This window comes from Moschus berezovskii, chromosome 12 (genome assembly GCF_049115385.1).
Source record: "Moschus berezovskii isolate FMDL1 chromosome 12, NW_MosBer_1.0, whole genome shotgun sequence".
NCBI lineage: Eukaryota > Metazoa > Chordata > Mammalia > Artiodactyla > Moschidae > Moschus > Moschus berezovskii.
In genome coordinates, this window is record NC_142471.1 from 17,560,319 (window position 1) to 17,574,775 (window position 14,457).

General features: G+C 37.7%; 1 protein-coding gene across 3 annotated transcripts in view; it reads right to left on the reverse strand.

Annotated features, from left to right (window-relative positions):
* Positions 1-14,457, reverse strand: part of TMEM26 (transmembrane protein 26) — a 66,510-nt gene that overhangs the window by 17,256 nt on the left and 34,797 nt on the right. For all 3 annotated transcript variants that reach the window (XR_008685814.2, XM_088841911.1, XM_055425654.2), the window contains one exon: positions 9,757-9,977. Coding sequence is in view for 2 of the 3 variants with exons in the window: in XM_088841911.1 (XP_088698037.1) it covers positions 9,757-9,977 (221 nt within the window). In the remaining variant the exon portion in view is untranslated. The remainder of the gene's footprint in view (positions 1-9,756; positions 9,978-14,457) is intronic.

Genomic DNA, 14,457 nt, shown 5'->3' on the forward strand with positions numbered 1-14,457 from the left:
ATGACACTACCCTTATGGCAGAAAGTGAAGAAAACCTAAAGAGCCTCTTGATGAAAGTGAAAGAGGAATGTGGAAAAGTTGGCTTAAAGCTCAACATTCAGAAAACTAAGATCATGGCATTTAGTCCCATCACTTCATGGCAAATAGATGGGGAAACAGTGGAAACTGTGGCTGACTTTATTTTGGGGGGCTCCAAGATCACTGCAGATGGTGATTGCAGCTATGAAATTAAAAGATGCTTACTCCTTGGAAGGAAAGTAATGACCAACCTAGACAGCATATTAAAAATCAGAGACATTACTAAGGTCCAACTAGTCAAGGCTATGGTTTTTCCAGTCATCATGTATGAATGTCAGAGTTAGACTATAAAGAAAGTTGAGCACCGAAGAATTGATGCTTTTAAACTGTGGTGTTGGAGAAGACTCTTGAGAGTCCCCTGGACAGCAAGGAGATCCAACCAGTCCATTCTAAAGGAGATCGGTCCTGGGTGTTCATTGGAAAGACTGATGTTGAAGCTAAAACTCCAATACTTTGGCCACCTGATGCGAAGAACTGACTCGTTTGAAATGACCCTGATGCTGGGAAAGATTGAGAGCAGGAGAAGGGGACGACAGAGGATGAGATGGTTGGATGACATCACCGAATCAATGGACATGAGTTTGGGTAAACTCCGGGAGCTGGTGATGGACCGGGAGACCTGGCGTACTGCGGTTCATGGGGTCGCAAAGAGTCAGACACGACTGAGCAACTGAACTGAACTGAACTGAGGTCAACAGAGTCGTAGTAAAATTAAAGACAAAGATATCCAAACCTAGACACATCACAGTTAAACTTTCAAAAGTCAAAGAGAAAAAGCAGCTCTTGAAAACAGCAAAAATAAATAAATAAATAAAAGATCATTTATGCAGGGTAACAACAAAATAATGGCTAACATCTCAGAATTAATGAAGGTCAGCAGAAAGTGGAATGATACATATAAAATGCTAAAGTAAAAACTATTGACCAAGAATTCTGTATACAATGAAACTATTTTTCAAACATGAAGAAAAACCACATACACTTCTGCCAAAGATGAGAAGAATTTGTTGCTAACAGATTTGCCTTAGATGAAACAATTAAGGAAGTCTTTCCGGTTGAAAGAAAAATGACACTGAAAGTAACTCAACTCCACAAGAAAGAATGAAGAACATCTTCAAATACGTGGGTAAATATAAGTGAACATATAAATATATAATCATATCTTAATTTCTTTAAAAATTAATCTATATAACAGTAATGAGAAAACTGTACTGTTTGGTTTATAACATATAAAGATGTGACTCATATATAACAATAATAGTAAAAAAGAAGGGGAGGAAATGGAACTATTAGAATGTGAAAATTCAAATATATACATTGTCTTCCCTACTTAGATCAATACAAAAATCAGTAGAGGAACTAAAATTGTTCATTAAATATACTTTTAAAGCAGTAAATAACATAAGAACAAAAAGGAAATGAGACGTAGAGAAAAATGAATTATGAAATGGCAGATATAAATTCAGCCACATCAGTAATTACATTAAATATTAATGGATTGAACACCTTTTAAAAGCTTAGAAAGTGTCCCCCCAAATTCATGTCCACCTAGACTTCAGAATGTGGTCTTACTTGGAGGTAGGGATTTTGCAGATGTAATCAAAATAAGATGAGGTCCTAATAGATTAGCCTGGGTCCTAATCCAATGACTGCTTTCCCTTGAAAAAAGAGGAAAAATTGGAGACACAGACAGACATACTGGAAAGAATACCATGTGAAGACAGAGGCCAAAATACAAGTTTCTGTTAGATTAAGCCACTGAGTTTGTGGTATTTTGTTATGACAGCCCTTGGAAATTAATATACACTCCAATTAAAGGACAAAGATTGTCTAACTGAGAGGAAAATGCAAGATCCAAGTATATGTTGTATATAAAGAACACAGTTTAGATGTAAACATACAGAGTTTGAAAAAAAAATTCCATGTCAATATGCATAAAATAGAGTGCCTAGATTCACAAGAGACAAAATAGACTTTCAGACAAGAAATATTACTAGAGAAAAAGAGTGACATGTCATTATGAAAAACAATTACTACATCAGGAAGAACTTTTAAAAACTGCACATCTTAAAACAGGACCTCAAAATACTTGAAGCAAAAACTGACAATACTGAAAACAGAAACAGACAATTCAACAATTAGAGTTGAAGATTTCAATGCCACACTCAATAATTAATAGAACAACTAGGCAGAAAATCAGTAAGGATATAGAAGACCTGAAGAACTGTATCAGCCAATTTGAAATTATTTAAATTTATAAAACACTCAAGCAAGCAACATGTGGAATATTCTCCAGGAAAGGCCGTATGTTAGGCCACAAGATAAGTCTCAATATCTTAAAAGAGTTAATCTTGTATATTCTCAGACTACAGCAGAATTAAGATAAAAAAATGCAGGAATAAATTTGGGCAATCCCCATATGGAAATTAAATAGCTTTGCTTCTAAACAATTCAGAGGTCAAAGGAGAACTCACAGGAGAAATTGGAAAATAATTTGAATTGTATTAAACAAAAAAAGATAACATATCAAAGCTTATGAGATGCCAATAAACCAGTGCTTAGAAGGAAATTTATAACTTTGAATACCATACTAGAAAAGAGGAAAGAGTTCGAATCAATAAGCTTCCATCTTAAGAAACTAGAAAACAGAAGTGCAAATTAAATCCAAAGCAAGGAAAAGGAAGGAAAAGTTAAACATCAGAACACAAATCAATTGAATAGAAAACAGAATAATAATAGAAAAAGTCAGTGAAACCAAAAATTAGTTATTTTAAAAGATTGAGGAAACTGAGAAGTCTAAGAAAAAATAGAGAAGACACAAATGACCAACTCAGAACCAAAAGGGCAGGACCATGATAAGTGACTCTACAGGAATTGACACAAGTATAAAGGAATAATAGTATGTTCAACTTCATATGAAAAATACACTTAGATAAAATGGAAGAAATCCTAAAATGTAAAATATAATAAAACTTGACCCAAGAGGAAACAGAATAACAGAGTAGAAATAATGATATTGAATTGGTAATAAATATCTTCCCACAAAGAAAAACATAGGCTTAGACAGCTTCTAAGTGAATTCTATAAAATATTTAAAGAAATAACACCAGTTTTATACAGAGTCTTTCAGAAAAAAAAGAAGGAATGATTCCTGAGATATTCATTGAGGGAGTATTACCCTGATAGCAAAGCCAGGAAAAATGCCATTTGAAAATATTACTAAAATACAGTGTGTTTTATGAATATAGATGTAAAATGATTAACAAAGTGTTAGCAAACCAAATTCAACAGCATACAGAAAGGATTATAACACCATAACCAAGTGATATTTATCCTAGGAAGCCAAGGTTGATTTACCATCTGAAAATTAATGAATGCAATACACTATATTAATAGAATAAAGAACAGCCACCATATAATGATCATAAGAAAAACGGGAACATACTTGACAAAATTAAATGTCCATAGAAAGAAAGGAGAGAGAAAGAAAAAGAGAGAAAGAATGGAAGAAATAAAGAACTCTCAGTAACCTAGATAGGGATTTCCTCTAACTGATCAAGGGTATCTAATAAAAATATCTGTGCAAAACCTACAGCTAGCAACATCCTTAAGTGAAAGACAGAATGCTTATCCTTTGAGATTTAAAAGTTCACTCATATTTATTTATTTATTTTGGCCATGCCTCATGGCATGTGGAATCTTAGTTCTCCAACCAGGATCAAACCTGCACCCCCTGCAATGGAAGCATGGAGTCTTAAGAACTGGACCACCAGGGAAGTCCCCACTTATACTTCTGTTCAACACTATGAGAAATTTTAGCTGGATCAATAAGGCAAGAAAAAGTAATAACAGGCATATAGATTAGTAAGAATCAAAACTATCTTTGCTTTCAAGTGATATTCTCCTACATGTAAAAAGCCCTAAGGAGTCTACAAGACTCCTTGATTGATGGGTACAAGATTACTACACAGTAGTCAACTGTATTTCTATGTAGTGGTAATAAAAACATGAAAATGATATTAAGAAATTAAAAAAACAATTCTATCAAAAAGAAAAGATACTTAGTAAATTTAGGAAAAGTGGTGTAAGACCTATATGTTGAAAATTACGAAACTTTGCTAAGAGAAATCAAGGAAAATCTGAATGAATGATGACATAGTTAACATTCATGGGTTGGAAGACAATATTATAAAGATGCCATTTCTTCATAAATTGATAGTAGTCATGGTGTTAGTTGCTCTGTCATGTCCAACTCTGTGACGCCTTAGACTGTAGCTTACCAGGCTCCTCTGTTCATGGAATTCTCCAGGCAAGAATACTAGAGTAGGTAGCCATTCTATTCTCCAGGGGATCTTCCCAATCCAGGGGTTGAACCTGGGTCTCTTGTATTGCAGGCAGATTCTTTACTGTTGGAGCTACCAGGGAAGCCTGAAGCTTAGATTTAATACAATCCTTATTAAAACTCCAGCAGGACTTTTTCTTTTTTTTAGAATTTGACAAGCTAATAATAAAACTTATATGAAATTGCAAAACATCTAGAAATAATGTTAGAGAACTTAAGAGTGTCTAGCTTCAAAACTGATCATAAAATGTCAGTAATCCCAGTAATGTGGTACTGGCATAAGGACAGACACACAGAGCAGATAGACACACGATAGAAAGTCCTGGAAAACTCCTTACCTATGTGGTCAATTGATTTTTGACAGAGAGTGCCAAGTCATTTTAATAGGGAAGGGATAATGTTTTCAACCAATGGTCCTGAGACAGTTGGTCCCAGCTGGGGACAAAAATTAGAGCTGGGACAATGCCAAAACACAAAATGAAACAAGACAAAATATGAACTTAGACTCTTACCTCAAGATACACAAAAATTAAGTCAAAATATTAGAGAAAAATAGTTCTAATTTTTGGTGAGGAAACTATTTCTTAGAATCTATGATTCCCAAAGCCCTATATAGAAGAAAAAAATGATAAATAGGATTTTATCAAAATGTAAAAAAAAAACTGTTCTTCAAATGACAGCATTAAAAAGTAAAAAAAAAATTATACACTGGGAAAAATATTTACATTTATGTATCTAATAACAGACTTGTAACCAGAATATATAGACAATTCAATAAAAATTTAATCCAGTGAAACATGGGCAAAAATTTGAACAGATCCTTCACCAAGGAAGATATATGAAAAGCTAATCAAGCACATGAAAGATACTCCACTTCATTAATCATTGAGAAAATGCAAATTAAAAACACAATACAATACTACTATGAGCCCACTAGAATGGTTATAATCATAAACACTGAAAAAATGTGTTGGTGAACATGTTGAGAAAATGGAACTCTCACACCTTCTTGGTGGGAGTGTTTTTACATAGGTGCAGCCACTTTGGGGGGCATCCCTGGTGGCTCAGTGGAAAAGAATCCATCTGCCAATGCAGGAGATGCGAGTTCGATCCCTGGGATTGGGAAGGTCCCCTGGAGAAGGAAATGGCAACCCACTCCAGTATTCTTGCCTGGAAAATACCATGGACAGAGAAGCCTGGTGGGCTGTAGTGCGTGGGGTCTCAAAGAGTTGGACATGACTTAGCAACTAAACAACAACAACAACAATAGCAAATAGCCATTTTGCAAAACAGTTTGGCAGTTTCTTAAAAAGTTAAACATGTCCTTAAAACTGAGTCATTCTACTCCTAGGTATCTATACAAGAGAAATGAAAACAGGTGCATACAAAGGTTTGTAACTGAATGTTCACAGCAATACCATTTTCAATAGCAAGAAAACTGAGTACAGAATGGATAAATAAAATGTGGTGTGTGCATAGGATACTAGTTAGCTATTAAAACAGAGCTTGACAACCCATACATGCAACAGTGGGAATGAACCACTGAAACACTATGCTATGTGAAAAAGTCAGACACAAAGACCAGACACTTTATGATCCCATTTACATGAAATTTCTAGAAAAGGAATTTCTAGGTGTTCATTGTAAGGATTGATGCTAAAGCTGAAACTCCAATACTTTGGCCACCTCATGTGAAGAGCTGACTCACTGGAAAAGACTCTGATGCTGGGAGGGATTGGGGGCAGGAGGAGAAGGGGACGATAGAGGATGAGATGGCTGGATGGCATCACCGACTCGATGGACATGAGTTTGAGTGAACTCTGGGAGTTGGTGATGGACAGGGAGGCCTGGTGTGCTGTGGTTCATGGGGTCGCAAAGAGTCAGACATGACTGAGCGACTGAACTGAACTGAATAGCGACATAAAGCATATCAGTGGTTGCCTAGAGTTGACAGTGGAAGTGAGAATTGACCGCAAACAGACACAAGGAATATGGATTCTGATGATAGTTACACAAATCTATAAATTTCAAAATATCACTGAACCATAGAATTACAATAGATGCATCTGTGTTGTATAAAGTGAAGTTATGAAAAACTTGCAATATCTCATGAGTCCATGCAAATTCATAAGCATCAGAAAGATGAACTTTGTGTAGGTATCTGGAAGGAAACTGATTTAGGTTAAAAAAAAACAAAACTGGATTTGAGTTATTACCCAGGATGCAGGAAAGAGAGGTAGACATCATTGTGATGTAGACATCATTGCAGGTTTTCTCCTAAACCTGTCAGCTCAAATTACGGAATAAAATAAAAAAGAAAAGAAAATGTTGTAATAATAAGTGATGCTAAGTAGATTATAATGAAGTAACCCTCTTTTCTATATTACATGGAAACATCCTTTACATGTATATTAAATTTATGCTTTATGATTATCTTTTTGAGGCCAAAATGGAAAGCTATGCTGCAGTAAGAGAGTTTAAGTCTTTCCTTTGAAAATATGGAAATCTGCAGTGTTTATTCTTACAGTATGGAAGCTGAGATGAAGTCAGAATTTGGGAGGTGGGCCTTAGGTGGGAATAAAATGCCTCAGTTCTTTCTGGGCCTTGGTTTTGGAGGCTTCGAGTTGTGATGGAGATATGCAGGAGTGCAGTGGAAACCACAGATGGTCTCTGACACAATGCAATTACATTAAAAATAAAATGATTTCATTTGAGATCATGAAACCCAAAAAGAAACTGAAAAACAATAACCTGAACGGAGTTGATTCAGTTCTATTCTCAGGACTGGTGTAAGTTTAGAATGAGTGAAAAGATTTATAAAACACTCAGATGAATGTGCAGGTGGGAGAGGAAAATGCTGGATTGAAATTACCTGGGTGAGGATAGGATTGTGTATCCTTTGGTTCATCACTTGCTCCCTGTTAGCTCCCCAATCTTCGGTAGCACACTTCTGGCCCACATTACATAATCAGTCAAGAGTTGGTGAATAAATGATTTCTCATGACTTTCAGAGTGTTTTTTAATTGCCTTGGATGATTGACATTTTAGTCATTAACTTATTTAATATTCAACATCTATTGGCAAACTGATCTAGAAAATGCCTCTTGCTATCACTTATGGATGGGCCGAAAACATTGAGCATTAAGATAGCCATAAAACCATAAAGATGTGAGAAAGATCAGATGAATCCCTCAAAACGTATTCCTCCCTGAACCGCCCCCCTTCTACCTCGTATCCCTTGGATCTCACTAGATATTTGGCATTTATGTGTCTATTTCTATACAGGTATAGCTCTGTGTGTGTGTGTGTTTAGTCATGTTTGACCCTTTGCAACCTCATGGACTGTAACCTGCCAGGTTCCTCTGTCCATGGGATTTTCCAGGCAGAAGTACTGGAGTGGGTTGCCCCTTCCTCCTGCAGGGGATCTTCCCAACCCAGAGATCGATGCTGTGTCTCTTGCATCTCCTACATTGGCAGGTGGATTCTTTAACACTGTGCCACCTGGGAAGCCCCATAGGTATAGTCAGTTGTGTGGTGCCTATAGTTATTTATTGTTTTTATATGCTTGGCCATGATTTTTTAATGTTTTTCTTGTAACCTTACTGTATTATAAATATTCTAATGTGTCTGAAAATATGTCACACAATGTAAAGCACTGGCCACATATAAGGTATTAAAGCCATAAAGCTAAAATCAACATTTTGGGAACTTCTCTCTCTGGTGGTCCAGTGGCTAAGACACCTCGCTCACAATGCAGGGGGCCTGGTTCAATCACTAGTCAGGGAACTAGATCCCATATGCTGCAACTAACATCCTGCACAGCAAATTAAGCAAATATTCTTTAAAAAATAAAATCATCATTTTGAGGATAATGGATCAACTTAGACTAGATTCTTTTTAAAATTCCATATCTACTTAAGATATGAGAAAACGGTATAAATGGAACAGAAAATGATCGTATAAAGGTAACCTATGATAATGATACACTTTGTACTATAATTGGGATATTAAGTTTACTCAGTAGGTTAGTGTATTTTGCTCAGCTTTATGTTTCGTTATTTGAGAAACATAGCATAAAGTAAACGGTAGCATTAAAAGCCAGCCTCATTGCAATTTATTTTTATAGCCTAGTGCATAACAACCTGAGCTGAAAGTACATTCAGGAACTGAGACTTAAATCCCTAAAGGTAAGAAAGTAGTTCCATAAACAGATGTGATCATGGATTCTGGGTTTATTTGCTTGTGGCAAAAATAAAAGCACCAGATCAATAAGTTTTAATTTATAGGCATCTACACCAGATAGCCTTTGGGCACTTCGAACAAAACTGATTAAAAATAAAATTTAGGAAAATAAAACCTAATCTGCCCCATTCTCCATTCACACCAGGGAATATAAATTCCTCAGTCAGCTAGGGGAGAGTCCTCCATGCCTCCTCTAGGTACTTACCTGGAATAGCAGCTCTGCTCTGCAAGAGACACTTAAGATTGCCTGCATTCCTGGACACTTGAAAATGTGAAAGAGGAGCCAGAGATGTCTTCAGGTAACCATGGCTTCACCTAACCTGTGGTCATGAAGACAGGCAGAGCTTCTCTGTTCTTACCCATGGAAAATATTATCTGCCTTTTTTCTGTAGCAGCAATGTCCTTTACATATTTAGTCAGACACGACTGAGTGACTAACACACACACACAACTTTCTTTACATATTCATATACAACTTCTATATATATACGTAGCACAAATATATGGTACATATTTATATACATGTATATGCCTGTGTGCATGCTGGATCCCTTCAGTCATATGCAACTCTTTACAACCCGATGGACTACAGCCTGCCACGCTCCTCTGTCCATGGAATTCTCCAGGCAAGAAGACTGGAATGGATTGTTGTGTCCTCCTCCAGGGGATATTCCCCACCAAAGGATCGAACGGGAATCTGTTATGTCTCCTGCATTGGTTCAGTTCAGTTCAGTTCAGTCGCTCAGTCGTGTCCGACTCTCCGCGACCCCATGAATCACAGCACGCCAGGCCTCCCTGTCCATCACCAACTCCCGGAGTTCACTCAAACTCATGTCCACCATTGGTAGGTGGGTTCTTTACCACTAGAGCCATATAGGAAACCCAGATATGTGCATATGTGTGTGTGTCTGTGTGTGCACGTTGGGGTACTTGTATCTAATATATACCTGAACAGCAACAAATTCTATGATTCTACCACTGGACATATGATATACTGAAAAAGCTTTATTAATGCAAAATATAAATAATAGAACAAAAAAGCAGGTGCGTGGGCCTGACCTTGAAAAGGTCTTTTTATTGCAGGGCTTACTTACCTCACATTTTCTTCTTCCAGAGTCTCACTTGTGAATTCCAATATGTCAGCAGCTGTCCCCACAAACATAAGGAGAAGTTGAGAGAGTTGATCCCGAGTGATCCCACTTCCAATGGGGAGAAGCCATCTTCCAATTATTAGCATTAGAAGGAATGTCTGATGGAGTCCCAAAGTCCAGACTTTCTCACATACTGTAGATAAGTTATTTACAAAAACTTTGGCCTGTTTAACAGAAATGTTATACAGACAGAGGGATTATGAACTAGAACTTTAGCGAGGCCTTTTTCACCATAGTTTTCAATGAAGAGTCAGCTTTTGTGGAAGAGCATTTCCAGAACATGATTCTTCATTTACTAAAGAAGGTAAAACTCTTTTTAGCTGAACAGTCTTTTAAAAAAGAAGAAATGCTAATGTCTCTTTAAAATGGGGCAGCCTTATAACTGGAAGTAATTTAAATGTTTTACTTACTCGTGATGTTGTACTTATGATATTTTAAATGCTAATTTTGCAACTTTTCACAGACAATTTCTCATATTATTTCATCAGTCTCTGTAATAACATATAGCAACATTTTTAAAATTCCATATTAAAAGTTTTAAATTCCCATATTTTTCTTTTATAGATTTCAAATTTGAATTTACTAATCCGATAATATTTTCAGCATGGTACAGATCTTCTCCTTTGATTTTTATTGCTTTAAAACACTATCAAAGAGAAAATATATAATGTTTATTGCCTAAAAGAAGGAGAATAATTATAAGGTTATTTCTATTCTGAACATTTAATATATTATTAAAAAATCTATAAGCAAGCAATAAAATTTCTTCTGCCCTTATTCTTGGACTCTGGAAAAAATTTCCATCCCATTCATGTATTCCAAATACTATCTCTTGCCCACTTAACGTCTAGTGTTCAGTATCTTATTGGCCTTATAGGTTATGATCTTCTAAATACTACAGGGGTGTAGATCTCCAGTGGATGGACAGTGATTCCAAGTGACTTAACTATATTTCTACAAATTTATTTACCCCTCTTGATCATGTGCTGAGGTCAAATGTAATGGTGATGGAAGAGAAAAATACATCAGTATGCTAACTTGACTGAAGCCATGCAAAAAGATCAATAATCTTTCATTTGCACATTTCATGATATGTCTTCTATGACTCTTCCCATTGCTGCTGTTTAGTCACTAAGTCGTGTCTGATGGTCTTGCGACTCCATGGGCAGTAGTTCTCTAGCCTCCTTGGTCCATGGGATTTTCCAGGCAAGAATACTGGAGTGGGTTACCATTTTTTCCTCTAGGGCATCTCCCCCACCCAGAGATCAAACCCATGGCTCCTGCATTGGCAGGAGGACTCTTTGCCACTGAGCCACCAGGGAAACACTTATGAGTCTTTCCAAACATCTTATTTGATTCTTACAGGATGTGTGTTGTAGTAGTTGCTGTTGAGTTGCTAAATCATGTCTGACTCTTTCACAACCCCATGGAATATAGACCACCAGGTTCCTCTGTCCATGGAATTTCCTAAGCAAGAATATTGGAGTGGGTTGCCATTTCCTTCTCCAGGGGATCTTCCTGACCCAGGGATTGAACCCGTGTCTCCTGCTTGGCACTCCTCTTTACCACTGAGCCACCTAGGATGTAGGAATGTATGCTAGCAGGGTAAATATTAATGCTTTCAATTACCAGAGGATAAACTGAGAGACAGTGAGATTGCTTTGTTCAAAGTGACATGAGTAAGCTGTGATTGAAGATTGAATTAGAACCCAAAACTAGTTCTGTTAAGCTCAATTGAATCAATAGCCTCTCTTACTACTGAAAACATGGTTCAGTGAAAGAGGCCTTGGTCTTGAGTCTCTCATAGGCCATAGTTAGTTTGCCAAATATCAAACATGGGAAGAACAGAGAAGAGATTCTATTTTGGCTGAAAACCTTCCCTATTGTTAATATAAGCACCTAAAAATATAAAGGGCAGAGGAGATCAAGAAGACTGAGGAGTAAGTGGACAGTACATCTCTCTCCATGACTACATCAGGAATACACCTTCAGACACAGAAGTGCATGCAGAACACCAGCTGAGAGCAGACAGGAGTACCTGACCAGTGGAAAAGAATATATAGACCCAAGCAAAACTCGGTAGGATGAAGGAACTAGGGGGAGAAACAGGAGTGTTAATAGGACTGGACCTGCCCTCAGCCGGTGGGGGAACTGAAGCAGATTCATCCAATCCCCACATTGGGGCAATCGTCTGAGTCAGAGGAGAAACATTTAAGTCTGAGAATGAAACAGCTGATCTGTGGCAGCCTAAATGGAAAGGGAATCAGACAGTCCTTGCTGCAACCATACATACCCCAGACAGGAATGCTGGTCCCCTTGAATGCGCAATGCTGGTGTTTAGGGATTGTGGAGCAATCCCAGGGCAAGAACTGCTGTTGACTGAGAAAGATGGAGTGAGGAGATGTGAGGTAGGAGATCGTGGTGGGAGATGCTGGTAGAGGAAAGCCAGGCAGCCATGTAAGCAAGGAGATGCGCTGAGTCATGCATAGTGGGTGGAACCATCACCATAGCCTCTCTCCCGACAAGCCAGCATCCGCCGCTGAACAATAGAGAGGCTGGCCCATTCTAAAACCTAATGCACTGAACTACAGAGTAGGACCCCACCCAGGGTGCTCCTTTAAGTGACTGATGTGCCAGTCTACAGAGTAGGACTCTAGCCAGGGGACCCCTTTCTATGTGCCTGATGCACTGAACTACAGAGTAAAACCCCATGCAAGGGAGCCTTCTAAGTACCTCAATGGGTGGAGCTACAGAGAAAGACTGGCCAAAGACGCCTTCTGATCACCAGTTACAAGAGGGTCGAAAAAAGACTCTGCTAGGGCCATAACTCCTGTGGTGGAGGCAGTCCATGTTCCTGCACACTTGGCATTGCCAGGGTCCCCAGAAGACAAGAAGTGGTGCCACCTTCCTGCTCAACTCTCACTGGGACAGAGCTTCCACAGGCAAAAAAAGTCTTGCATCTATGCACACAGGATCACTTTGGTAGTGTCCGACTCTTTGCAACCCTGTAGACTGTCGCCTGACAGGCTTCTCTGTCAGGGAGGGGTCAAGAATACAGGAGCCTATTGGCCAATACTGGTTGCCATACCCTTCTAGAGTACTGTATTTCTTGCTGCCCTAGCCACCAACTCCCCTGAGTACCTGGTGCTGCCAGAACCCATCTATCCCAAGCAGCTGCACCACCTCCACACCTAGCCCTCAAAGGGGCAAACGCGAGTCTTCCAGAGCAGGCTCAGGAGCAAACCCCAGTGGACAACCCACATGTAGAGGTGGAAATAAAATCACAATCAAAACCCAGGGGCAGTGTGGCTAAGGAAGAAGACCCAAAAACCTTCCCACCAGCTGAAAAGCTGCAGATTAAATCCACACGATCAACTAGGCAGACTGTGTGCCTGTGGAATATGTAAAAGGTCATTGAGAGCTCCCACAAAAGAAAATGCACTAGTTCTGATAGCTGTGGACAGTGGAGTCAAGAAAACACAAGAGTAGGACCACAGCAGAATCTGAGCTGCCCCCACAGCAGGTCGAGATCAGCAAGCACGGGGTTGGAGGGCATTCTAGGGAGGTAAGGTGGACTGTGTCTCCCAGCGAGGGAAAGGACTCTGACAGCAGTGACTCAAGAAAAACATTTATTATTCTTAGTTTTTGACTTGTTCTATAGAGTCTTTTAGATTTTCCCCCCTTTTCCCTCCTTTGTTGTAGTTGTCAATTTTATTGGCACTATGAAATCTAATTAAACTTTTGAGCTTTTTTTTCTTTTTCTTTGTCACAATTTTTATTGTTGTTATAAACCTCTGCCTCTATGTTGGGCTTTTGCAGTTCTGTGGAGTTTTCCTTTTATATTTTTCTTTTCTCTTTTTTTAATTTTAATTTTTTTAAACTTATTATTTTTTCTACATTTATTCTTTTGTTGGTTTTTCCTACTGTTCTCTTCCCCTTGCAGTTAATCTTTAACAAATATAAATCTTCCTTATCTGCCTCTAACTTTGCATATCTATCCTTTCATTCTTTTCTTTCTCTCCTTTCCTCTCAACATATCTGTCAGTTTTATTTTCATTGCTTTATTCCACAGTTGGCACCTTGCTTTATTTTTGTTTTCCAGTTTGTGCTTTAGTTAGTTTTGTTCTGGTAGATATAATTTATAGTTTCCTTAGTTTGCCTGGTCAATCTATTGTACTTTATTTTTGCTGGACTGTTTTGATTTTGCTTATGGGTGTATATATATGTGTGTTGTATATTCAGTCACACTTTTTATTGTTGTTATAAACCTCTGCCTCTACATGGGGCTTTTGCAGTTCTGAGGTGTTTCCTTTTATTTTTTTCCCTCTATTTTCTCTCTTCTGTTTTTTTTTTTCCTTTTCTCTTTTTTATAATTGTAATTTTTAATTTTTTAAAAACTATATATTTTTTCCTTTATATTCCTTTGTTTGCCTTTCCTACTGTTTTCTTCCCCTTGCAGTTAATCTTTATAAATCTTTTCCATCTACATCTATTTAAATTTGCATATCTATTCTTTCTTTATTTTCTTTCATTCCTTTCCTCTCAACATATTTGTTAGTTTTGCTTTCATTGCTTTATTCCCCACTTGCACCTTGCTTTAGTTTTGCTTTCCAGTTTGTGCTTTAGTTAGTTTTGTTCTTAAGT